A 24223-nucleotide genomic window follows, 5' to 3' on the forward strand; every position below is an offset into this window, starting at 1 on the left:
GATTCCCCAGCCTTAGATTTCCTTGCTAGATTGATCTCTGTCTGGCTGAAAGTTCAGTCTGATAGCTTCATGGCCACCCAAGGTCCATACCCTGCTTAGAACAAGGTTAATGGAACCCCCATGAGCTGAATGCAACTGACTGAATGTAATCTTACAGGGAAAACAGGGCTGTGAGGAGGACCCAGCACTCTGTGCCCTGCCACCCCTTAGATCAATGTTATCATGCCCCATTCTCCAGTGCCCACCATGGATCATGTGACAGCGTGGTCACCACCAAGCCCAGCACTGGGTCACTGGCGAGGCATCTCTGGGTAGTCCACACCCCCTGTTCCCTGTGCACTATGCTGTGTGGACAGGAATCCAAACACGTCCCTGGCTCTAGGGGCCTTTGACATGCTCTGATTCTAATCATTCAGATAGAGCCGACATCTGTTCTTTTAAACCAGGTCACCTTATAACCAGCACTTGGACCATATCCTCCCTGTCCACTCCCTAGAGTGATAGTCAGTGCACTCATCTCAGACTCTCTGCCCTCATTCCCCACATGTCCTGATTCTTAGGACAGTAGTCCCCAGCCTTTTTGGCACAGGGACCAGTTTCACAGAAGATAGTCATCCCATAGACCGGGGGGCAGGGGAGATGGTTTCAGGATGATCTGAGCACATTGCATTTATTGTACACTTTTATTTCTAATCTAATGCCACCTACAGGTGCACAGCCAGAAGGTTGGGGACCCCTGTCTTAGAATGTAAATTAGTAGAATGTAACAGTTAAGAGTCTGGGTCCTAACATTAGGTAACCTGGGTCCAAACGCTGGCTCTGACTCTCCCCAAATAGATGACCCAGCAAATTATTTCACCTTCCTTCTGCCCCCCTGTCCTCATCTGTGAACTGGGGTGATAAAGCATCACTGACTCAATGGATATGAATTTAGCAAACTCCAGGAGATAGTGAAGGACAGGGAAGCCTGGCGTGCTGCTGTCCCTGGAGTCACAGAGATTCAGACAGAATTTAGCGACTGAACAGCAACAACATCACATTCTTGGGGGGATAAAGGAGTTCATGCACATGAAGTGTTGCAATAGTGCCTGGTGCAGAACTTGTAATTCTTTCTGTTCACTGACCTTTGGTTCCTCTGGAAAGTTGCCTGGCCAAAGAGGCAAATGGGGGCTGAAACGCAGTCCAAACTCTGCTTGAAAAGTTAAGAAATCCCTGGGCCTTGGAGCTGGGCAGTATCAACCCTGCATGATTTTCTGTGTATCTCCCAACTTACACACCTAACAGGCAGTTTCTTTTTTTCCAGTTCCCATGAGGAAACTGTACCAGGCTTGGCCCATGTAATTGTTCTGCTTGGGTTTTGTTCTCTGCATCTTCCTTCATAAGGACTCTGGAATTGACTCACATCTTGGCTTACCCCTCTTGGAATTCTTCCTACAGGATATCAGGCAGCTTGTTGGGACCCCATTTATATTCCCTTTAGCCCACAAAGGAGGGACTTAGATGCAGCTCCAACTCGAGACAGATCTTCTACTATAGAGTTCTCTCTTCTTTTTTCTTACTTGAACTGAGCTTGCCACACAAATTGGCTAGTTTAATTCTCAACACAACCTGTGATGCAGGTACCAACACCATCCCCACTTTACAGGGGACGCCTACCCAACATGAAGATTAGCACCACTGGGATGTGAAGGCCTATTTGACGCCACGGCTGTGTTATCTTGCCTCCCATTTAGAACAACCCTCCCATCGATGAAATTGTTACCCATCCATCAGCTCACTCTAAAACCAGGCTCCTATCCCATCTACCCTGTGCCTCAATAGTTTGTTCTATAGATCACCTTAGATAGACCCTTCCAGAATTATTTTTCTTTACATTTTCATCATTGCAGTTGTCAAATGAGACTGATTTATATACTGATTTGGTAGCCCATATTTTTGCCATCATTCTGTGTACAAGTATACATGGAAAAATTGGAAGCTTATGGATTCAAACATGCATAGAGATTCTTGAAGCTCAAATGGAAACATAGATGAGAAAGATGGGTCCCAGAAAGAAGAAATGATTATCAGCATATCAGTAAGTTAGTGAAACAGCTGAGATTCACATGCAAGTCTCTAGACTTCATCTTTAAGGAACTTGGACCCTCATTTGAGAAACTTCTTTTCTGATGCAGTTGCTTTGTGTTACAGCTTAATAGGTTTAACTTTGAAACCTTAAGCATTACGTTACTTGCCCCAAGCTTGTGTTTAGTCACGACAACTTAGCCCTTGTAGTGGATTGAATAATGTCCCTCAAAAGATAGGTTGATGTTTAACCCCATTACTTGCAAATGTTACCGTATTTGGATATAGGGTCTTTGAAGATAAAATCAAGTTAATATGATGTCATGTTGGATTAGGGGAGGTCCTAGTCCAATGACTAGTGTTTCTATAAGAAAACAGAGATGTAGCATGGAGACCACCATGTGAAGACAGAGGCAGAGACTGGAATGGTGTAGCTACAAGCCAAGAATGCTTAGTGTTGCTGACAAGCGCCTGAGGCTAGGAGAAAGAACAGATTCCCCCGTGGAACCTCCAGAAGAAAGCAGCCTGGCCAGTACATCCAGAATGGGATTTCTAATTTCTAGAAGTCTGAGACAATAAATTTTCATTGCTATAAGCCACCCAGTTTTTGATACTTTGTTGTGGCAGCTTTCGGAAGTGAATACATCCTTCCAGAAATGAGCCCTGTTGTCCATATGTGCCTCGGTCTAAAACTGTTCTCATCTGAGAGAGGGTCCTGATGGCAGGAAGAGAGCATAAGAACAGGTAAACGCAGGGGTCAGTCATAGAGCTCAGAATGTGGGTTCCTAGAGCAGTGGGCAAGAGGGCACAGAGCAGAGAGGCTGGGAACCCCAAGAACCCTCTGAGCTGGGGTAGGCTAGAAGCTGAGTGAGGATGCGCGGGCCTTACCCTCTGACTGCATTTGCTCACAGGCGAGGCCCTGGCGACCCACGGGGCACTGACACTTGCAGCTGGTACCCTCAAGGATGGGCTCCCCATTGTTGAAGCAGGGCCCACAGCGGCAGGCGTTGAATTCCATCAGGTACTTGTCCAGGGCCCGCCGCAGGTTCTGGCGCTTGGTCTCCAGGGACCCCAGGTTCGTGTGCTGCAGTATCTTGTGGATCGGCCTCATCTGTGGGCACAGAAAGAACAGAGGGCTGCACCCTGGGCTCTGTACAGCTTCCCGGAGCCCAAGAACTGGTCATCAAGCCTCGGGAAGGCCTGCTGCATGCCAGGTACAGAGCCAGATTATCCTGCTACATTAGATCCAAGCAGTCACTCTGTAAAGCGGGTATTAGGTTTCCCAGGCCACGGATGAAGAAGCAGAGTCTAAGAGTGTTTGAGTGACCATCTCAGGACCACACACAATGGACCACGCTGAACATGGAGCTACATAACTTTGAAACCTGTGGTCCCCACATCCCAGAGGAAGACAAGAACCCAAAAGCTATCTGTGCCAACTCATCCGCCCCCTCCAGCATTCTTAGGAGGCAGGAAGAGTATAAAGTACTTTCATGCCTATGTGTATGTTTTACTGTCAGCCTTCAATGCAGGGATTAATAAAGTTCTTGACAGGCAGTTGTGTTGCCACTGCTGAGCACAACCCCTAATGGTGTGAGTGTGGGGTTTGCCTGTGTGTATGCTGGGGTGGTTTTATATTTACAGCAGCCCATTCTAGGCAGGAATGTAGTCCAGGGTTTCTCAGCCTCAGCACTATTGCATCTCCAGCTGAATAATTCTTTATTGGCAGGGACGGGCTGGCCTGTGCATTGTATGATCATTAGCAGCATTGCTGGCATTTACCCACCAGATGCCAATAGCATCTTCTAGCCATGAAAACCAAAACTGTTTTCTGATGTTGCTAGATATCCCCTAGTGGGGAAAGGGTGGTCAACCCCTGCTTGGAAAGTCATAGATAGAACAGAGAGCATTGAATCTGGGGCTAGAAAATCTGGCTTCAAATCCCAGCTCTGCTTCTAGCTGTGTGATCGCCGTCCCATTACACATGGAGCCTTCCTTCCTCATCTGTAATGTGAGAACAATAGTCCTGCACTCCTGGTTTATCAAGAGGATTAAAGTTGAAAGACAGGGAAGGGCTGTCACACAGTCACAGCTAAATGAATGCTGCTCGCTTCTCAGCTGTGTGGCCCAGAGCTGCCCCTCCTAAGCCTGAGCCCCATTGTCTATAAAATGGGAATAATAACCTACTTAATATTCACATGAGGATCTAAGGAAATAATGAATGTGAGATACCATTGCAAAGAGGAAGAACAGTATAAAATAAAGCACCATTTTTGTTAGTTAGATGTGATGATAGTAAAAAAAAAAAAACATTTTCTAAACTGCATGTATATATGGTCATCTTCAATATGCTTATAACACTATTTTTTAAACACATAAACATAAAATAAAAACTCTTTCCCAGGTCTCTCATTTTACAGGAGAGGAACCTGAGGAGCTGAGAGAGGAAGGATTTGCCAAGGTCACAGAGCCATTCTGAGATGGGACCGAACCCCACTGGAGCAAACTTACTTCTCAAGAATCAGAGGTCAGTAAGGGCACTTGCCGTGCTTTGAGTGGGTTCCTGGAAATGTGTACAGAAAGAGCCATGGCAAACAAACCTTGTCCTGTGACCAGGGGCCGTGGCTGAGATCACCAGGCTGTTCATGTTGCTATTGGCTGGGCCTCCAGCCAAGGGGAGAACACCATTACTGGAAGTGCAGGGAATTTGGCCCCACTGTTAGGAAATTGGTGCAGAATGGACTGCCCTGGATAAATATGACTCTTAGTTCCAGAGAAAGCCAGGACCATTGGGCAGCTTCCCTTGACCTTCCGGGGGAGCCCAGAACTCAGACCCTCATCTCTCCTTTCTATTCCCTGAATCCTCAAGAAGAGGGTGTGGAAGGGCTGGTGGGACTTAAAGAGGGAAGATTGGGGAAATGATTCTTAAAACGTTAGAGCTTGAAAGCTATTGGCAGTGGTCTCGTTCCCATTTTACAAATGAAAAAAAAAATCAGAGAAGGAAAGTAGTATGATATAACACACTATAAAATAACAGATAACATATAAGAATGTATTCCATAACAGCATCATCACATGGCATGATTCCTGTGTTCACTCACTCTAAGCACCTGCCATAAACAGACACTGCTAAGCTCTGGGAATATGCAAGTGAAAAAGATTCTTTCCACTCTGAGCATCAGGTTCCAAATAACTCTCTAACTGGCCTCCCCTCCATGTCTGTAGTCTGATTGCCTATCTGTCTGTCTCTGAGCATTTTCGTTTTAAAGCACAGCTTTAGTTGCATCAATCCCCTGCTCTATGACCTGCCAACAGCCTCATGCATCAAATCCAATCTTCCAGGGGTCATCATGGGTTGTGAAGAGATCCTGAGCATTAGAATCAGTCAGTCTTGGCTCCAGTTGGGCTGTGCCATTTTCTAGTTCTGAGATGTGGCCAGCTTCCTTAACCTCCACAAACCTGTCTCCTCATCTGACTTCACTAAGTACTGACGTCTCTCTCCCTAACCTTGAGATGTAACATTTTACTATCCCCATGTTACACAGCAGAACCCTGAGCCTCAGAAGATGAAGTAACTCATCCAAGGTCACACACACACATCAAAAAGGTGGCTGATCCATGAGCCAAACCACATCTTTTTCACTCCAAACCCAAGCTCTCTCTCCCGAAAGACAGTATCGAGTCATCTCCAAATCATGCACATCAGTCTTCCCCTTGGAAGTTTTGCTCAAAGCAAACAAAGAGCTTACCTCTTGCCTGTGAAAGTTGATATATTACTCCTGATATCAATTGTACAGTTTTGCCCAAATCACTAATAGCTTGATGATAGCAATTTTCAGACCCTATGTGAATTACAGGTGTGTGAAAATGGTCCCTTACTCATTGGAGAAGAAATGAAATCATGGTTAATCCATCTGACTTCTTTCTTCATAGAAAAGAGGGTATTGTCATAGATTTTTAGGTTTAACTGTTTGTATATATTTTAAAGAGAAGGAATGTGTCCACACCTGGAATTTTTAATTATATATAGAAAATCAGCAAAGGTCAGGAAAAATGGGCAAGAAAACAATAAAATTTTACTTGAAAGCCCAAAATGCAACTCTCATTTTCTAATGGCCTACATCTTCTTCACCCTAAACTCAAGCTCTCTCTCCCAAAAGACAGTATGAGGTTTTCTTGCATATGAATTAAATAGTGTGATGATACTGGTGGAACAATTCACTTGATTTCCAGTTTGAATACAACTTTACTTCCTTTGTGGGGTTAGGGATTTAAGGCAAGCTTTCTCAGTCTTGGCGCTGTTAGCACCAGCAGCCGGTTTCCTTGCTGTGGGGGCTGCCCTGTGCGCTTGGGGGTGTTGAGCAGCCTCCCTGGCTTCTGGCCCCTAGATGCCAATAGCATCTTCTCAGTCGTTACAATCAAAAATGTCTTCAGATATTGCCCAATGTCTCCTGGGGGAGAAAAATTGACCCTAGTGGCTGAGAACCATGGCTTTAAGGAAGGTGCTAGAATAGAGGGAAGAGAGAAGTGGACATGAAGTCCAAAGGTCTTGGATCCAGGTACTTCCACTTATGGGCTCTGTGACCCTAAATGAGTCCTTTGATGACTTGGAACCTCAGTTTCCTAACCTTTTCAATGGGGAGAATCCTGTCTGTGCCAGAGGTCATCGTGGTGACATCATTTACAGCAGGGGCAGCAGACTATAGCTTGAAATCACACTAAGCCCACAGCTTGTTTTTGTATGGTCTTTGAGCTAAGAATGACTTTAACATTTTTACAAGATTGGAGAAAAAGAAGAACTTGTATGAAAGAGACTGTATATAGCCTAGAAACCTAAAGTATTTACTATCTGCTCTTTACAGAAAAAATTTTGCCAACCTCCAACTTAACAGATGTGGTTTTTAAAGTCTTTTATGTATAAATGAGAATAGTGCTTTTTTTATAAGGTGGCCTACTGCTGAAGAAATTCTAGGACTACTAGTATAACACTAGACCCTAACCAGATAGTAAGCTTGTGACCCCAGTCTCCTGTGGCCTGCATATAAAGTCACACATCCCTGTAACCAGGCTTGGGTAAGGCCACCAGTTCAGCGTGCCGTTACATTTAATCTTGTTTTTTGATGGACTCATAATAAGAAATATAAAATGATCTGGTCTGCTTCACTTTCATTCCTTGTGGACCTAGAGTTTCTTCAACTGCGAAAAGACTTACCTCAAAATCAATAACAGCAGGATTATACTTTAATGACCTCCCCCAGGAACGGTACGTAACGAGGCTGTTGTCCTGTGTCAAGCCGCCTCCCCAGCCAGAGCTGCCCCCGCGCACCCGAGAGATGAAGTCTTCCACTCCCATGGCCTTCTCGTTTTCAGCTACCATCGAGAGAATAATCACATTGGCACATTTCCTTAGATGCCAGAGGGCCACTTGGCAAGCTCCACTAAATGAGATTTGGAAGAGTTTAAGTGCTCTCCTTAGAGTTGTCTCCCAGTCTTCTACCTTGCTCAGTTAACTAGCAGGACAAGGCAGAAAAGAAGCACCAACACCTGGAAATCGACTCATCCTTTGGATTAGAGCAAAGCCCTGGGAAGACAGCTCAACCCAACATGGAGGAGGGAGAAGATGGAAAAATGGATAATATGGATTTATTCATGTATTCATTTACAGGCCAAATGTTTGCTTGGTGCTTACTATATGCCAAATAGCTTCAGCCAAATACTACAGGTGCTAGAACTGATTTCTCAGTAGGGGTTCAGAGAAAGACGTGGTCAGATCTACAGTAGGAGTGGGGAGGTGGTCAGGTAGAAAGTCAGTTACCTAGAAGAATGGATAAATCTTGGCAGGTAAATGGAGGGAGGAGGGAAAGGTGACCGAGTGAAGTATTTGACTTAAGACCCTGAGACATGAGTAGCCCAGTGCAATGGAAGTAACTTGAACCTCATCTACTCATCCGTCTATTATAAACATCTATTTCAGCATCCTTGCATCTTGTATGTCTTCCACCTGGAAAAAATGACTCAGTACATGTTGAATGAATGAATGAATACATGAGCATGTATAGTGACCTGTGCAGGAGATGTTATAAAGTATTCTTGCACAATTTTTCTCTAATATTCTTTGAACTTGGGCTTGGTAACCACATTTTTATCTCTCAGCAAACTTGTGTCCGCCCTCTGAGCTGTACCTGATGGGACTTAACTTTCCAGATTCTGTCTGCACATGCCTTTCCTCCCAGCTCTTACTCAGATCTTTGTCTGGTGCTTGAAATCTAGGATGTTGTACAAATACGAAGTCAGGCATTTCTAAGGTGATCTCAGCCCATGTTGGGATTCAAAATAGGGTCACTACAGGTCATTGGTTTGGGGTATACAACAGATACACAGTGCAACCATCGACTGAAATGGAATCAATTGGGAAGGAGAATATATATGCCTCGATTATGTGTCCAAGGGGGAATCTGGCTTCTTTGGGGGGAAGCCCACTATTAATACTTGCTTAGTTTGCCATCTCCAGATTTTTTACAGGGTCCTAATGATGAACTTCCTTTAATTTGTATCGCCTGTGAAAACTCATACTCAATGCCCAAAGAGACTCCAAAGCATTTCTGGATTTCAGCGCTGGTAACACCTGCAACAGGAAGCAGAGAAACACAGAATGCTGAGACACAAAAGACAGTGAATATGTACAACCAGCTCATAATAGTAGTTCATGGCTCACCAGCTCACAGTAGTACAAACTAGCTTCTATTTTAGAGTCTATGAGATCTGGGTTGAGATCCCTGTTTACCTCAGTTTCAGTGTTTTCTTCTCTCCGGTCCCAGTGCAAATATTCCTGAAATAAGAAGGACTATGGATCGCACGTGCTAGTTGGTCAAAAGCGCTTGCTCCTTTCCCTTTGCACATTCTCCACGGGGCCTCCGTGAGTAGGTGATTCTGTCTGATCCATCTGCTTTACCCCTGTGCCTAGTGCAGTGCCTGGCCCAGGAGTGGCACCAATCTTGCATATGTTGCCCCTTCCTCTCTCCTTTTTCACTGTCATTTCGAAGTCCACACGAGCTCCAATTTAAACACCATTTCTTCCGTGAAGCACTTTTGAATCAGAACACATCCCTCTTTCTTCAAAGATACCCATGTGCTTTGTTCGGGCCTGAATGATCATTTGTGTCCCGATTCTTTTTGCCCAGGTGCTCTTTGCCCCTCAGAGAGGCTAGGTGTTGTCAGAAGATGGATAGATCTCCATGGGGAGGCTGCCTGACCTCTGACCCCAGGAGAACCGTGAGGCCCACATTAGCTGCCTCTGTCTATATCTGAGGAGCTGCTGAGGAATCTGCATTTTGCAAATGAAGAACATAATTCTCAAAGGGAATTTGCCCCAAATCCAACAGCCTGTAGGTGAACAGATTGGGGTTTCCAACCCTTGGTCAACTGGCAAGATAAGGCTAGAAAAGCAGACGGGAGCAAGATATTGACCATTGCTACAAAGTTCAACTTCCTCTGTAGCTAAAGTCTTCTGAAGGCTGTGAACCGGAGTTTGTATTTTCAGCACATCATTGCTTTTCACTGCAACTATAAATAATTATAACTAGTCAGTGTATTATCCTGGCAACCACAAAGGAAAGATCATTTAGGTTGTAATTCAGTTAAACTAAAGATTAGATTCAATATTTTCAAGGGAGTTTTGGGCAGCAAGTTTACTTGCTGGCATTCCCATGAAACTAAACTCTATGAGGTCAAGCACTGACATCTTATTTACCACTCTGTCAGTCTGCCATGGAGGAGGATCTCCATAAATACTCTTAGGATAAATGATTGATGAATGAAAATGAATGCCAAGAATTGTTTGGTAACAGCTTCTGATGGAAAGAATCTTAGAAGCCAGGAATCATGAATTCAAATCCCAGTCACTTAGATGAATGGACAAAGAAATTATACAGAATACTTATATACATATTATATAATTAATAATGATCAAATAGTTATATATAATTATAACATATATAATCATTAGAAGTATAACATATATAATCATTATGATTATATAAATTATAAGTTATATACTTACATATAATGTATGAACATAATTATATGTATTTGTATATATAATATAATTATAATATATATTATATGTAATTATTATATATTAAAAACTGTATACATATGTATATACTCTATATAGCCCATATATATGTGTATATATATGTATGACATATATATATATATATATACACACACACACACCCTATAGATATATCCCATATAAAGAGATCCTACCTTAAAATGTAAAGAAATCTGGGACAATGTGGATGAAACTACAGGACATTATACTAAATGAAATAAGTCTTACACAAAAAGAAAAAAAACTTTACAATCGTACTTATACGTGAGCTCTACAAAAGTCACATATATTGAAGCAGAGAGTAGAGTGGTGGTTTCCCGGGACAAGGAGGTGGTTGGCAAAAGGGGAGATTCTGCACGAGGTTGCAGTTGTGTTGGAGAAATAAACCTAGAGAGCTAATATACAGCCTGGTGACTCTAGTTAATAATACTATATTGAAAACTGGAAATTTGCAAAGGGAGTAGATTGCGAGTACTCTTATCATCTTATCACACACACACACACACACCTGACTATGTGAGGAGAATATGTGTTAATTAGCTTGACTGTAAGAATCATTTCATATTTTTTATATATATAATCATTATACTGTATACTTTAAATATATACACATTTTATTTTTTTTTTTTAAAGTGAAACAAAACACATCCCAGTCCCTGACACCCTGTATGAACTTAGAAAAGGTCCCCAATCTCACGGGGTCTCAGTTTCCCATGTATGGAGAGAAGGAGTTAGACTTGCTCATCCCCAGGCCTCTCTTGGCCGAGGCCCTCTGAGCCTCTGTGTGCAGTGGTTTCTGAATAACTCTGAGCTGAGAGTTTCTGGGAGAAGGGATCCTTTAAGCACTAGCGCTCAGCACCAAGCAAACGGCTTCTTCTGCCATTTCCGTTCAAGTACTTTTAATTTTTAATGCACTACTAATTGAGGAAGATTTAGCATATTTAATTGTTTTGATTAAAAACTGCTTCAACAGTGATAAACAAAAGTGGATGAAAGGAACTCATGGGCAGAAGCCAGAGTGATTACTTAGGTGAGTGGTGGAGTGCTGCTGAGTGAAGTGACAGGATGGGCTGATTAGTGGGGGCTGGGGGATGCCTGTGCAGTGATTATGCTCACAAAGGGTCTGCCGACAGCTTGCCAGGCGCTGCTGGGAGAAGCGAATTCTACAGTAAGGCTTGATTGCAAAGAATTGCCTCCTGAGGACCCTGAAGGAAGGTACCAGCCAGCAAGGGGAGGTCCATGACTTTAGAACCACACAGCATGAGGACTAAAAGTATCCTTAGTCACCTACCTGACAGGTCTCATGTTTAGCTGTGACATGCTTGGTTCATAAAGATTAATCGTCTTGCCTAAGACCACATAGTTAAAAAGAACAGTGGAGCTGAGATTCAAACACGTCTGTCGTGCTTAGAAGAATTAGTGGTACTTTCACTAATTCCAGTTATTTCATCAGAATAAAGTCTGCTGAAAATTTTAGTAAGCATCTACTACTACCATCCCAGGCATACTGTATGTTGGACAAGGTAGACACTCTGAGGATAAAACTGATATAAATATGATGCCAATCTGAACAAGTAAGGTCCTGGCCTTGAGAAGCTAGCAGATGTGGGCCATATAGTCAGTGAAGATTCACTTGGATCTGAGAGTTGCTCATTTCGCTACACCAGGGCTAGAAGAGGAGTCTCTTGCCAGAAGTCATGGGGACTGCAAGTCAGAGCTGTCTAGAGAGCACCCATGGAAAACCAAGACCAGTAAGCTGGGAAAGGGGCTGGGGGAGGTCAAATGTGATGCCAAAATCCAGGACTTGAGGCTGATATCGAAGCTAAGACACAAAGCCAGAGTGACAGATGCAAAGAGCAGAGGAGGGGGTGAGGGGAAGAGCAGAAATGTGTCCAGCACGATTGAGTAACACTTGCCCAGATGGGCACATGGCATGGGTGGACAGACTGCAGGACCAGGCGGTGCTCTGCCAGGGCTCCACCCCATCTCAGCAGCCTGACTCTGCAGATGTCAGTTCTGGACCAGATCAAACTGGCATTTGCTTTGGGCTTTTGAACTCAGTGAATTGGAGTTGATGTTTGCTGAACCTGGGTACATAGCGAGATCTTCTGGAGTGCTTATTAAAAACAGGTTCCAGGTCTCCACTTCTCTTGATTCTGATTCTGTATTTCAGAGTAATCAGCAAATGATATTTTAAACGAGTATCTCGTATGAAACCTATGCAGTGCATCTGGGATCAGATATTAAGTACCCGCGTCCTACAGAGAACCTCCGGTAACCTGTCACAGCAAGCTGGCCTCCACCCTGTCCTAGTTAATCCCTTAAATAAGGACCTAGCAGCCAGGCTCATTGTATCTACCCAGGCAGAAGGAACTAGAAAATGCACCAGGATCCAAAAAGCCCTCAAAAGGCTGATGAACAGACAGACAGACCAAGCACGAGAAATGAGATTCAGACTGGAAAGTTACAAGATCCTGTCCTGGAGATAAAATACCAAGTACATGAGCACAGTAAGGGATAGAGTCAGCTTAGCAGGAGAACCAGAGAAAAGGCCTAAGCATGTTAGATCACTTCCAGCTCAGTAGGGCAGTGATGCCAAGTGAAAATTATAATCAATAGAGGAAAGGCAGGGATAACCTCACTCCTTCTGCACAGGGTAGAGAAACCCAGAACCTGGAGCCAAGTTCTGGGAGCCACACTTTTCAAAGGAAATAAGAAAATGAGACATTCACTGGACACCACGCAGCCTTTGAAAAAAAGGAAATCCTGCTGTATGCAACACCATGGCTGAACCCTGAGGACGTTATGCTAAGAAGCCGGTCACAGAAAGAGCAGAACTGCATGATTCTACTTAGTGTGAAGTATGTATAGTGGTCAAACTCACAGAAGCAGAGCACAGAATTGTGTTTACCAGGAGCAGAGGGAGAGGATGCTGCTGCTAAGTCACTTCAGTCGTGTCTGACTCTGTGCAGCCCCATAGATGGCAGCCCACCAGGCTCCGCCATCCCTGGGATTCTCCAGGCAAGAACACTGGAGTGGGTTGCCATTTCCTTCTCCAACGCATGAAAGTGAAAAGTGAAAGTGAAGTCGCTCAGTCGTGTCTGACTCTTTGCGACCCCATGGACTGCAGCCCACCAAGCTCCTCTGTCCATGAGATTTTCCAGGCAAGAGTACTGGAGTGGGTGGCCATTGCCTTCTCCAGAGGGAGAGGGTGATGAGGCATAAACTCTCAGTTACCCTAGATGAATAAGTTCTGGAGTTCCTGTTGTACCACTCTGTCCTTAGAGTGAAGAATTCTGTATTGTATGCTAAAACATTTGTTACAAGAGTAAATCACGTGTCAAGTGTTCTTACCACAATAAGATAAAAAAAGAAGCTGGGGAATGATTGGGTAAGAAGAAGCGTAAGGTTGAAGAAATCCAAAGCCTGGTCATTTTGGGAATGTTTAAGGTGATGTGAACTTCCAGATGTTCAAGCTGGTTTTAGAAAAGGCAGAGGAACCAAAGATAAAATTGCCAACATCCGTTCGATCATTAAAAAAGCAAGAGAGTTCCAGAAAAACATCTACTTCTGCTTTATTGACTATGCCAAAGCCTTTGACTGCATGGATTGCAATAAACTGTGGAAAATCCTGAAAGAGATGGGGCTACCAGACCACCTAACCTGCCTCTTGAGAAATCTGTATGCAGGTCAGGAAGCAACAGTTAGAACTGGACATGGAACAACAGACTGGTTCCAAATAGGGAAATGAATACATCAAGGCTGCATATTATCATCACGCTTATTTAACTTCTATGCAGAGTACATCATGAGAAACACTGGGCTGGATGAAGAACAAGCTGGAATCAAGATTACTGGGAGAAATATCAACAACTTCAGATATGCAGATGACACCACCCATAGGGCAGAAAGTGAAGAAGAACTAAAGAGCCTCTTGGTGAAAGTGAAAGAGGAGAGTGGAAAAAGTTGACTTAAAGCTCAACATTCAGAAAACAAAGATCATGGTATCTGGTCCCATCAAATCATGGCAAATAGATGGAGAAACAGTGGAAACAGTGGCAGACTTTGTTTTTTGGGGCTCCAAAATCTCTGCAGATGGTGACTGCAGTCATGAAATAAAAAGGCGCTTACTCCTTGGAGGGAAAGTTATGACCAACCTAAACAGCATATTAAGAAGCAGAGACATTACTTTGTCAACAAATGTCCATCTAGTCAAGGCTATTGTCTTTCCAGTCGTTATGTATGGATGTGAGAGTTGGACAATAAAGAAAGCCGAGCGCCTAAGAATGGATGCTTTTGAACTGTGGTGTTGGAGAAGATTCTTGAGAGTCCCTTGGTCTGCAAGAAGATCCAACCAGTCCATCCTAAAGGAAATCAGTCCTGGGTGTTCATTGGAAGGACTGATGTTGAAGCTGAAACTCCAATACTTTGGCTACCTGATGGGAAGAACTGACTCCTTGGGAAAGACCCTGATGCTGGGAAACATTGAGGGTGAGAGGAGAAGGGGACAACAGAGGATGAGATGGTTGGATAGCACCACTGACTCAATGGACATGAGTTTGGGTAAACTCTGGGAGTTGGTGATGGACAGGGAAGCCTGGTGTGCTGCAGTCCATGAGGTTGCAAATAGTTGGACACAACTGAGCGACTGAACTGAACTGAACTGACGGTGATGTGGGATGTTTATCGGAATTAGGAAGGAGAGATTTCTCTCTCAGAGAACTAGACTCAACTTCCCAGAGGGTTGTCTTAAAGAAAAGGAATTAATAGCTTGGTGGTGGGGCTACAAGGGCAAGAACTAGGACCAAAAGGGCAGATGCTACAGAGAGAGAGTTTGAGACTCAACGTAAGGTAAATCGCTGTAGCGCTCAGAGGCCAAGGAGATCATTGCTTCGTGAGGCAGTGAGCTCCCCACATCTGGAAGGTGCCAGGCAGAAGCTGGCTATATGCTTGTCAGTAGAAGGGTTTGAAGTATTGACAAGTGGTCTTTTAAGAGCTCCTGTAAAGTCAAGATTCTGAAACTTTAAGAACATACCAGAATACTTGAGGAACATTTGGGATAACTTCGTTATGTCCTTAGTAATTTCTTATTGTGTGCCAGGCGTCTGGAAATAAAGAAGGTTAAGGGGAGTGTTTGCTCTCTGTATGCTAACAGCCAGGTGTGAGACATGGACGGGTAAGCTGACAGTTCTTGTACTGTGTGGTGAGGACTTTGAAAGAAGGCAGCAAATGCATGGGTAGAAAAGGAAGGGTACCGGAGGCAAGTGTGAAAGGATGAGTGGGGATTAACCAGATTGTGAGGAGGACGTTGAGAGCAGAGGGTGGGCACGAGGAGGCCTGGGGACCCTGGCAGCAAGATTCTGCTCAGAGAGGCCAACATGGTCTAAACTCAAGAGTTGAAGAAAGGGAGATGCAGATCAGTCCAGGAAGTGCTGGGAGACCCCTGGGGTCCTCCACACTCTCATCTGGTCCCTAGAGGAGCTGTTGTGCCCGCCAGGGAGGCCAGGAGCCAGGAGACGCGTCTCCGGCCACCGTGTCTGCTCCTTGTTTTCCACCTAGTCTGGACTGTGTGCAGGTGTGAGAGCTCTCCTCACACCTCGCATCTCCGTGTGGAGATGCTGCACCCACACGGCTCCGAGGCAGAACCAGGCAGCCTGACTTCTGAGGTGCCAGAAGCAAAAGTCTCTGTCATTCCTCAGATGAAAAGCATCGGGTGGAAAACAGCAGGTGCGATGCATTATTTATCTCTATGCAACAAACAAATGCCACTCAGGTGGCTGTGATTTATGTGTTATGTTGCTTTGCTACACTGGTTGCTCCAAAAGACAGCCTCAGAAAGGAAAGGAAGAATCGTGTAGTCTATTTCATGCCGTAACATTGGAAAAGATGATTGTTTAGTGTGTGGCTGGATGGGCTGGGAAGTGTTGGCTAACTTCCTTGCCCCTTCTGTGCTTCTGCATATCCATTAAAATGCATGCTTCTTCCCAACTACCTGAGAACAAGAGTGCCCGTAACTCTGTGCCCTGGCATGTGCTGTTCCCTGTAAAAGTCCCCTCACTTCCTTCACTGAGTTCCTCCCACTCAGCTCAAGGAAGCTTTCCCTTACCCTCAAAGGCCCTGTATCTGTGTCCCCACGGTATCCCTATGTGTCCGTCATGGTATCCCCATGCCTCCCTATAGCATAGTATTTAGCACCCTATGGCAATTGCCAATTTCTTGATCTGTTTTTCCAATTATTCTGCAAACTTACAATGTCATCTCTGGGGTTTTCAAGACTTGGCATGTGACAGGCCCCAGAAGTGCCCAGGGATGCACTAATTCCAACCTATCTAGACAATACCTCTAAAATCTTTGAGAGTCACTGGTCTTCTTTTGGTTGATGATACAGATTGCATCTTTGTAATATCTCCTGTTTGATTGAGTTGGTATTTTATAAAGCTCTTTCATCAGCATTATCTTATCAGAGCCTCTAAACAATCTTATGGGACCAGGAGGCTTTGTTCTTTTTACAGGCAAACTGGGGTTGGAAAAGGCAGTAACTGTGCGGGTTAAGTGTGTGAACTGAGGAGGCGGAGTTCTGCCCATCCCTGGGAGTGTGGCTTTGGGTGAATGACTGAGACTCTCTGTGCCTCATGTTGCCCATTTGAAAATGGAGATGAAAATGGATTCTATACATGAGTCTCTAAAAGCAGTGTCTGGTACAATTAAGTGTTCAACAAATTTTGTTAGTTTTTGCTGTGGTTGTTAGGTAACTTGCCTTAAGATCTATGACTAATAAGCCCAAGAATCAGGGTTTGATGCATTCAGGGCCCACTCCATCTCATCAAGGCAGTCTTACTCTGCAGGAAACATTCATCATGGGGCATGAGCAGCAGTGGCCTCACCAAGACTTTCATTCCATGACCCCCTCATTCCACAAAGCAGCTCAGAAAAGGAATCTGTGCTTCCAATGGTTAATCTGGGGGCTGTGATCTTTTATACTCCTCTGCCTGATGAGAGGCTACCCTCAGAAACTCTGGCCCACTAGATGAGTGTGGTCATGATGAGAGGCTGGAGGATAGCTGATGGCCAGGCACTGAAGTGGAGACTGATTGAGCCGGAATCTCTATGCACACTGACTATCTGGACCTCTCTATATCACAGTTATCTATAGCATGGAGATTAGAATACTCTCTGTCTCACAGGGTGGCCCTAAGGGTTAAATGAGTTAATCTGTGCCACATACAGTTCTTCAGATAGTTCCTGGCTTGAAAGTAGCCAAAATGGTCAAGAATTACTATTATTACTGCTGCCAGAAATGCCACACCATACACAGGCTGTGCTGTTGGTTCCTGATTCTGAACTGGAAAAATCAGAGACTAAGGGAGGCTGAAGAGTTTATGAACACCTGTTTTCTTAATCAACTTCTCTGTGGTGTTATCTGTACTATAAACTGAGATGGAATGAATGAAGAAGATGGAACATCCACATTATGTGCTGGGCAAAAATTTTCCAGGCATTATTTAATATGCACAGATTATTCCGCAGCAGGTACACTTTTTCCCATTTTATAGATGAGCAACTCAAGGCTTAGATGGTTTCAGCCACTTGCCCAAAATGATACAATAAATAAATAGTAGATCAGGGATTGAACCAAGATCTGTGTCCGGAGCCCATTTTCTCCTTGCCACATCACTTGGGGGAGAGCGAGCTAAGGGTGGCTCTGGGTGTAATTTTGACATCATCATCACCTTCCTTTTGGGCTGAGGCTGTTTTCAGTGATAGAGGTAGAGAGTCAAAATCAGGATAAATTCAGGAGGATGGTGCTAAGGGTCTCAATTCCATGTGTATGTAAATGACTTAAGGGGGGGTGGGGACAGAGCCAAGACACCGAGAGTCTGTCAGTCAATCAATACCATCCATCACTGTGAAGCCTGGTTGTCATGGTAACTGAGGATAAAGCCCGGAGCTTGTTAGAATCTAGTACCTCTCTGTTCAGGATGATTGGTTGGTTAGCAAACACAGTGAAAGACCTTTTGGGCCAACCCAGACTACTTAGCCATAAGGACAAGACCCTTCACAGTCAGGTTCCTGCCCAGCTCACCATCCTCACTGTTCAATCCCACTCAGTCTCTGTAGGGATTCACCTCTGACTCTTCAGAGTATAAAAGAAGCTCTAGAGGGTGCCCAGCATCTATGGGTTTAGATTCTGAACCAGCCCTGCTAGAAAGACACTGAGTCTCTAATGTGAATCAGCCTCAGCCTCTGGGCAAAATTCCAGGGACACATCAATTCACAAGATGCACTATAGAGGCAGGTGGTTGTAATAGTGTGATATACATAGAGCTATGTCCTGGGTGCATTGAAGTACCTAAGACAGGCTTCCAACCCAGAGCCGGGGAGATGGAAAGACTGCCTGGAAAATCCTGTGTGAGCAGAGACCAAGGGTGATTAAGCATTAGCCAGGTAATGAAGACTGAGGGAGGGGAGGGGAACAGAGTCCCAGGTGGAAGGAACAGCACCAAGCAGTAAGTGTGATTAAGTCAAGGGACCAGCAAGTAGCTCAGTACAACATAGACCCACAGGGGGAGCTGTGGGCTGGAGAGCTGAGTGCATGCTCCCTTGTCCAGGGCAGGGACCCTCCTGTCTCAATGTTCACCTTTGCATGGCTCCAGCAGCTTGCTGTTCTGTAACTTGTCATCCTCTCTGTGGCTTCCTGGAAGCCAACACTGACTACATTTCCTGGTTACTGATACATCATCACTCCTCCTGCAATAACCTAAACACTGGATTGTTCTCATGTATGCACTGGCCTCAGAGGCAAGCCCTCCACAGAGAGTCTGGCCTTGGGGTGAATCACTTGTCTCCTGTTGCTCAGTCTTACTCCTTGCTGCTTCAGCCGCTCCCATGCAACTCTCTCCTCTTAGAAAGACCCAGCTATATGTTCCACCAGGCACACTCCTACTCCAACTAACTTCAGAAGATCAGGTTTGAGTGTCTCTGGAGTCTAGAAGATGGGAGCGGAAGAAAGGGTGGGTTGCTCCCTCCTTTGTACTTCTACTGAATTTTTTTCTATTCAAGCACTTATCACAGTGTATTATTCTTAGCCCCCAACTGACTAAATATTTCTCCAGGATGGAGATCTGTGTGTTTTACCCCATATCTCTGGAAATCATGGCTTCTCTCTGAATATTTACTAGATGAGTACATAGATTGCTGAATGGATGGAGATTGGATTATGAGAAGAGTTTTCCTCGGAGATTGTTTCCTGCCTCTTAAGAAGGGAAAAATGCTCTGCTCAGAACCTTCCCGAAAGGGAATTCTAAGCAAAAAATAGCAATAATATATAAATGTGATGGACTATATGAAAAATTTGAGAAACTTAGATTACACATCCATCTTCCCCAATTATTCCTCCTATACAGCTTAACCATCTGTGCTGCCTTTGTCCCATTCTAGTAAAGGAACAGAAAATACATAGCTCAGAGGTTCTCAGTCCCTGCTCAGACCCTTTAGGAATCCACCCCTGACTCTCCAGAGTGCAAGGAAAGCTCTGGAGGATGTCCAGGATTGGTGGGATTGGATACTGAATTATCCCAGCCAGAAAGACATTGAAGCTCTACCATGGATCAGTCTCTAACTCTGAAAGACATCACTGATTGACTACAGTTCTTTCTGGCTGAGCCCTTATTTGTTGTCACAGTCCTCGACTCAACAGTCCCAGCAGCATTTGCTATTAAAACTACCTGCCATTGGTAGCTTAGATACATTTTATGGCCTACAGGTCTTTAAGGTTCACTTCTTTGCGTGCCATGGGTGCCAGTGCACCATGCTTGTTCCTAGCTCTGTGAATGTACCTAAGCTTCAGAACAGACCATCAGTAGCTGGTCAGTTTAACCCTTTACAATTCTCTGTTATAATTCCCAGTCAAGGTTCAAACTGACCTAATACTGCCCTTAGGAGTGAATATCAAGTAGAATACAACTTTGTGTGCATGCATGCTAAGTCACTTCAGTTGTGTTCAACTCTTCTGAGACACCATGGACTGGAATCCACCAGGATCCTCTGCCCATGGGATTCTCTGGGCAAAAATACTGGAGTAGGTTTCCATGCCCTCCTCCAGGGGATCTCCCCAACTCAAGGATAGAACCCATGTTTCTCACATCTCCTGCATTGGCAGGCTGGTTCTTTACCACTAGTGCCACCTGGGAAGCCGATAATACTCCCTTCAGTTGAGTTGCTCAGTCGTGTCTGACTCTTTGTGACCCCATGAGTCGCAGCATGCCAGGCCTCGCTGTCCATCACCAATTCCCGGAGTTTACCCGACTCATGTCCATCGAGTTGGTGATGCCATCCAGCCATCTCATCCTCTGTCGTTCCCTTCTCCTCCTGTCCCCAATCCTTTCCAGCATCAGGGTCTTTTCCAATGAGTCAACTGTTCGCATGAGGTGGCCAAAGTACTGGAGTTTCAGCTTCAGCATCAGTCCTTCCAGTGAACACCCAGGACTGATCTCTTTTAGGATGGACTGGTTGCATCTTCTTGCAGTCCAACGGACTCTCAAGAGTCTTCTCCAGCACCACAATTCAAAAGCATCAATTCTTCAGTGCTCAGCTTTCTTCACAGTCCAACTCTCATGTTCATACATGACCACTGGAAAAACCATAGCCTTGACTAGACGGACCTTTGTTGGCAAAGTAATGTCTCTGCTTTTGAATAATGCTGTTTAGTTTGGTCATAACTTTCCTTCCAAGGAGTAAGCGTCTTTTAATTTCATGACTGCAGTCACCATCTGCAGTGATTTTGGAGCCCCCAAAAATAAAGTCTGCCACTGTTTCCACTGTTTCCCCATCTATTTGCCATGAAGTGATGGGACCAGATGCCATGATCTTCGTTTTCTGAATGTTGAGCTTTAAGCCAACTTTTTCACTCTCCACTTTCATTTTCATCAAGAGGCTTTTTAGTTCCTCTTCATTTTATGCCATAAGGGTGGTGTCATCTGCGTATCTGAGGTTATTGATATTTCTCCCAGCAATCTTGATTCCAGCTTGTTCTTCATCCAGCCCAGCGTTTCTCATGATGTCCTCTGCATATAAGTTAAATAAGCAGGGTGACAATATACAGCCTTGATGTACTCCTTTTCCTATTTGGAACCAGTCTGTTGTTCCATGTCCAGTTCTAACTGTTGCTTCCTGACCTGCATATAGGTTTCTCAAGAGGCGGGTCTGGTGGTCTGGTATTCCCATCTCTTTCAGAATTTTCCACAGTTTATTGTGATCCACACAGTCAAAGGCTTTGGCATAGTCAATAAAGTAGAAATAGATGTTTTTCTGGAACTCTCTTGCTTTTTCCATGATCCAGCGGATGTTGGCAATTTGATCTCTGGTTCCTCTGCCTTTTCTAAAACCAGGTTGGACATCTGGAAGTTCACGGTTCATGTATTGCTAAAGCCTGGCTTGGAGAATTTTGAGCATTACTTTACTAACATGTGAGATGAGTTCAATTGTATGGTAGTTTGAGCATTCTTTGGCATTGCCTTCCTTTGGGATTGAAATGAAAACTGACCTTTTCCAGTCCTGTGGCCACTGCTGAGTTTTCCACATTTGCTGGCATATTGAGTGCAGCACTTTCACAGCATCATCTTTTAGGATTTGAAATAGCTCAACTGGAATTCCATCAACTCCACTAGCTTTGTTCATAGTGATGCTTTCTAAGGCCCTTGGGTATTTTTAAAGCCTCACTTAACCACTTTCAAAGTTATCACAAGTGGTTTAATAGTTTTTAAAAAAAAGAAGATAAGCAAAGTAAATATCCAGAGATATCACAGAAGCACTGAACCAAGAATTAGAAATCCTCATTTCATAGTTCACTTTGCTTCTAACCGGTGGTGTCAGCTTGGATGTGTCATTTATCTTTCAGTACCTTGTTTTCATCATTTGTAAAATGGCTACAGCCATAAACTACAGCTCAAAGCATTGCCAGGAAGCTTAAATGGGATGAAATGCATGTAAGCACTCAGTATGCTGCCTGCCACAGAGTTAGAATTCAGTGATTGCTTGTTTTTTTCATTTTTATTTGGATAAGCAGTTTCATTCCAGGAGACTTTACACACCTGTCTCAGCAGTTAATACTAACATCTGCCTCTAGATTTCCCCTTTGACTACCTTCCTGTGATGGTTAATTGCATGCATCAATTTGACTGGGCCAGGGTGTCCAGATATTTGGTCAAATGTTATTCTGGGTGTTTCTGTGAGCTATTTTTGGATGAGATCAACATTTAAATCAGTAGCTTGAGTAAAGCAGATTTCTCTCCCTGAAGTGGGTGGGCCTCATTCAATTTGAAATCCTGAACAGACAAAAAGACTGACCCTTCCCTGAGTGAGAGAGGATTCTTCCTGCCTAACATTCCTTGACATAAATCACAGCAAGATCCTCTATGACCCATCTCCTAAAGTAATGGAAATAAAAGCAAAAATAAACAAATGGGACCTAATTAAACTCAAAAGCTTTTTCACAGCGAAGAAAACTATAAACTAGGTGAAAAGACAACCCTCAGAATGGAAGAAAATAATGGTAGATGAAACAACTGACAAAGGATTAATCTCCAAAATACACAAGCAGCTCATGAAACTCAATACCAGAGAAAGAAACAACCCAGTCAAAAAGTGGGCAGAAGACCTAAATAGGCATTTTTCCAAAGAAGACATAGAGATGGCTAATAAACACATGCAAAGATGCTTAACATCCCTCATTATTAAATAAATGCAGATCAAAACTGTAATGAGGTATTACCTCACAAGGATCAGAATGGGCATCATCAAAAAATCTACAAACAATAAATCCTGAAGTGGGTGTGGGGAAAAGGGAAACTTCTTGTACTGTTGTTGGAAATGTAAATGGATACAGCTACTATGGAAAACAGTATGGATTCCTTTAAAAAAAAAACTAGGAATAAAACTACCTTATGACCCAACAATCCCACTACTGGGCATATACCCTGAGGAAACCATAACTGAAACAGACACATGTACCCCAGTGTTCATCACAGCACTATTTACAATAGCTAGGAAATGGAAGCAACCTAGATGTCCATTGACAGATGAATGGATAAAGAAGTTGTGGTACATATATACAATGAAATATTATTCATCTATAAAAAGGAACACATTTGAGTCCGTTCTAATGAGGTAGGTGAACCTAGAGCCTATTATACAGAGTAAAGTAAGTCAGAAAACAGACATTGTATATTAATGCATACATATGGGATCTAGAAAGAGGGTATTGGTGAACCTATTTGTAGGGCAATAAAGGAGACACAAACATAAGGAACAGACTTGTGGATACAGCCAGGGAAGGGGAAGATGGGACAAATTGAGAGAGCAGGATTGAATCATATGTATTACCATATTTAAAACAGATTGCTGGTGGGAATTTGCTCTGCGATGCAAGAAGCTCAAATCTCATGCTCTGTGACAACCTAGAGGAGTGGGATGGGGTGGAGGCTGGGAGGGAAGTTCAAGAGGGAAATATGTATACCTATGGCTGACTCATGTTGATGTATGGCAGAAACCAACACATTATTGTAAAGTAATTATCCTCCAATTAAAATTAAATAAACTTTTTAAAAAAGGGAGGATTCTTCCTGCCTAATTGCCTTGAACTGGAAAATTGGCTTTTTTCTTGCCTTTGGACTCAAACTAAGACATCAGCTCTTTCTGGGTCTCAAGCCTCCAACCTTCAAATTGGGACTACACCATCAGCTCCCCTGATTCTTAAGCCTTTGAACTCAAACTGGAACTAAATCATCAACTCCTCTAAGTCCATAGCTTGCCAAATATGGATCTTGGGACTTGTCAGGCTCAATCATTGTGTGAGCCAATATTTTATAAGAACTCTCTTTACTTATATAAGTAAAGTATGTATTGGAGAACCTTAACTAATATACTTCCTAGTGCCTTTGTTATGGCTAGTGATGATTTTTCCTTTATTTAAAGTGATTAGATGCGTGGCTACAGTCTGCGGAGCACACTGGGTTAAGACAGTATGAAAGTGAAAGTGAAGTCGCTCAG

General features: G+C 43.8%; 1 protein-coding gene across 1 annotated transcript in view; it reads right to left on the reverse strand.

Moving 5' to 3' along the window:
- C8A (complement C8 alpha chain) overlaps nt 1–24223 on the reverse strand; it is a 71779-nt gene that overhangs the window by 1505 nt on the left and 46051 nt on the right. Inside the window, exons 8-10 of the mRNA XM_055586944.1 lie at nt 8558–8689; nt 7277–7434; nt 2953–3175 (exon numbers count right to left, since the gene is read on the reverse strand). Coding sequence (XP_055442919.1) covers nt 2953–3175; nt 7277–7434; nt 8558–8689 — 513 coding nt within the window. The remainder of the gene's footprint in view (nt 1–2952; nt 3176–7276; nt 7435–8557; nt 8690–24223) is intronic.

The sequence above is a fragment of the Bubalus kerabau genome, chromosome 6, assembly GCF_029407905.1.
Source record: "Bubalus kerabau isolate K-KA32 ecotype Philippines breed swamp buffalo chromosome 6, PCC_UOA_SB_1v2, whole genome shotgun sequence".
Taxonomy (NCBI): Eukaryota; Metazoa; Chordata; class Mammalia; order Artiodactyla; family Bovidae; genus Bubalus; species Bubalus kerabau.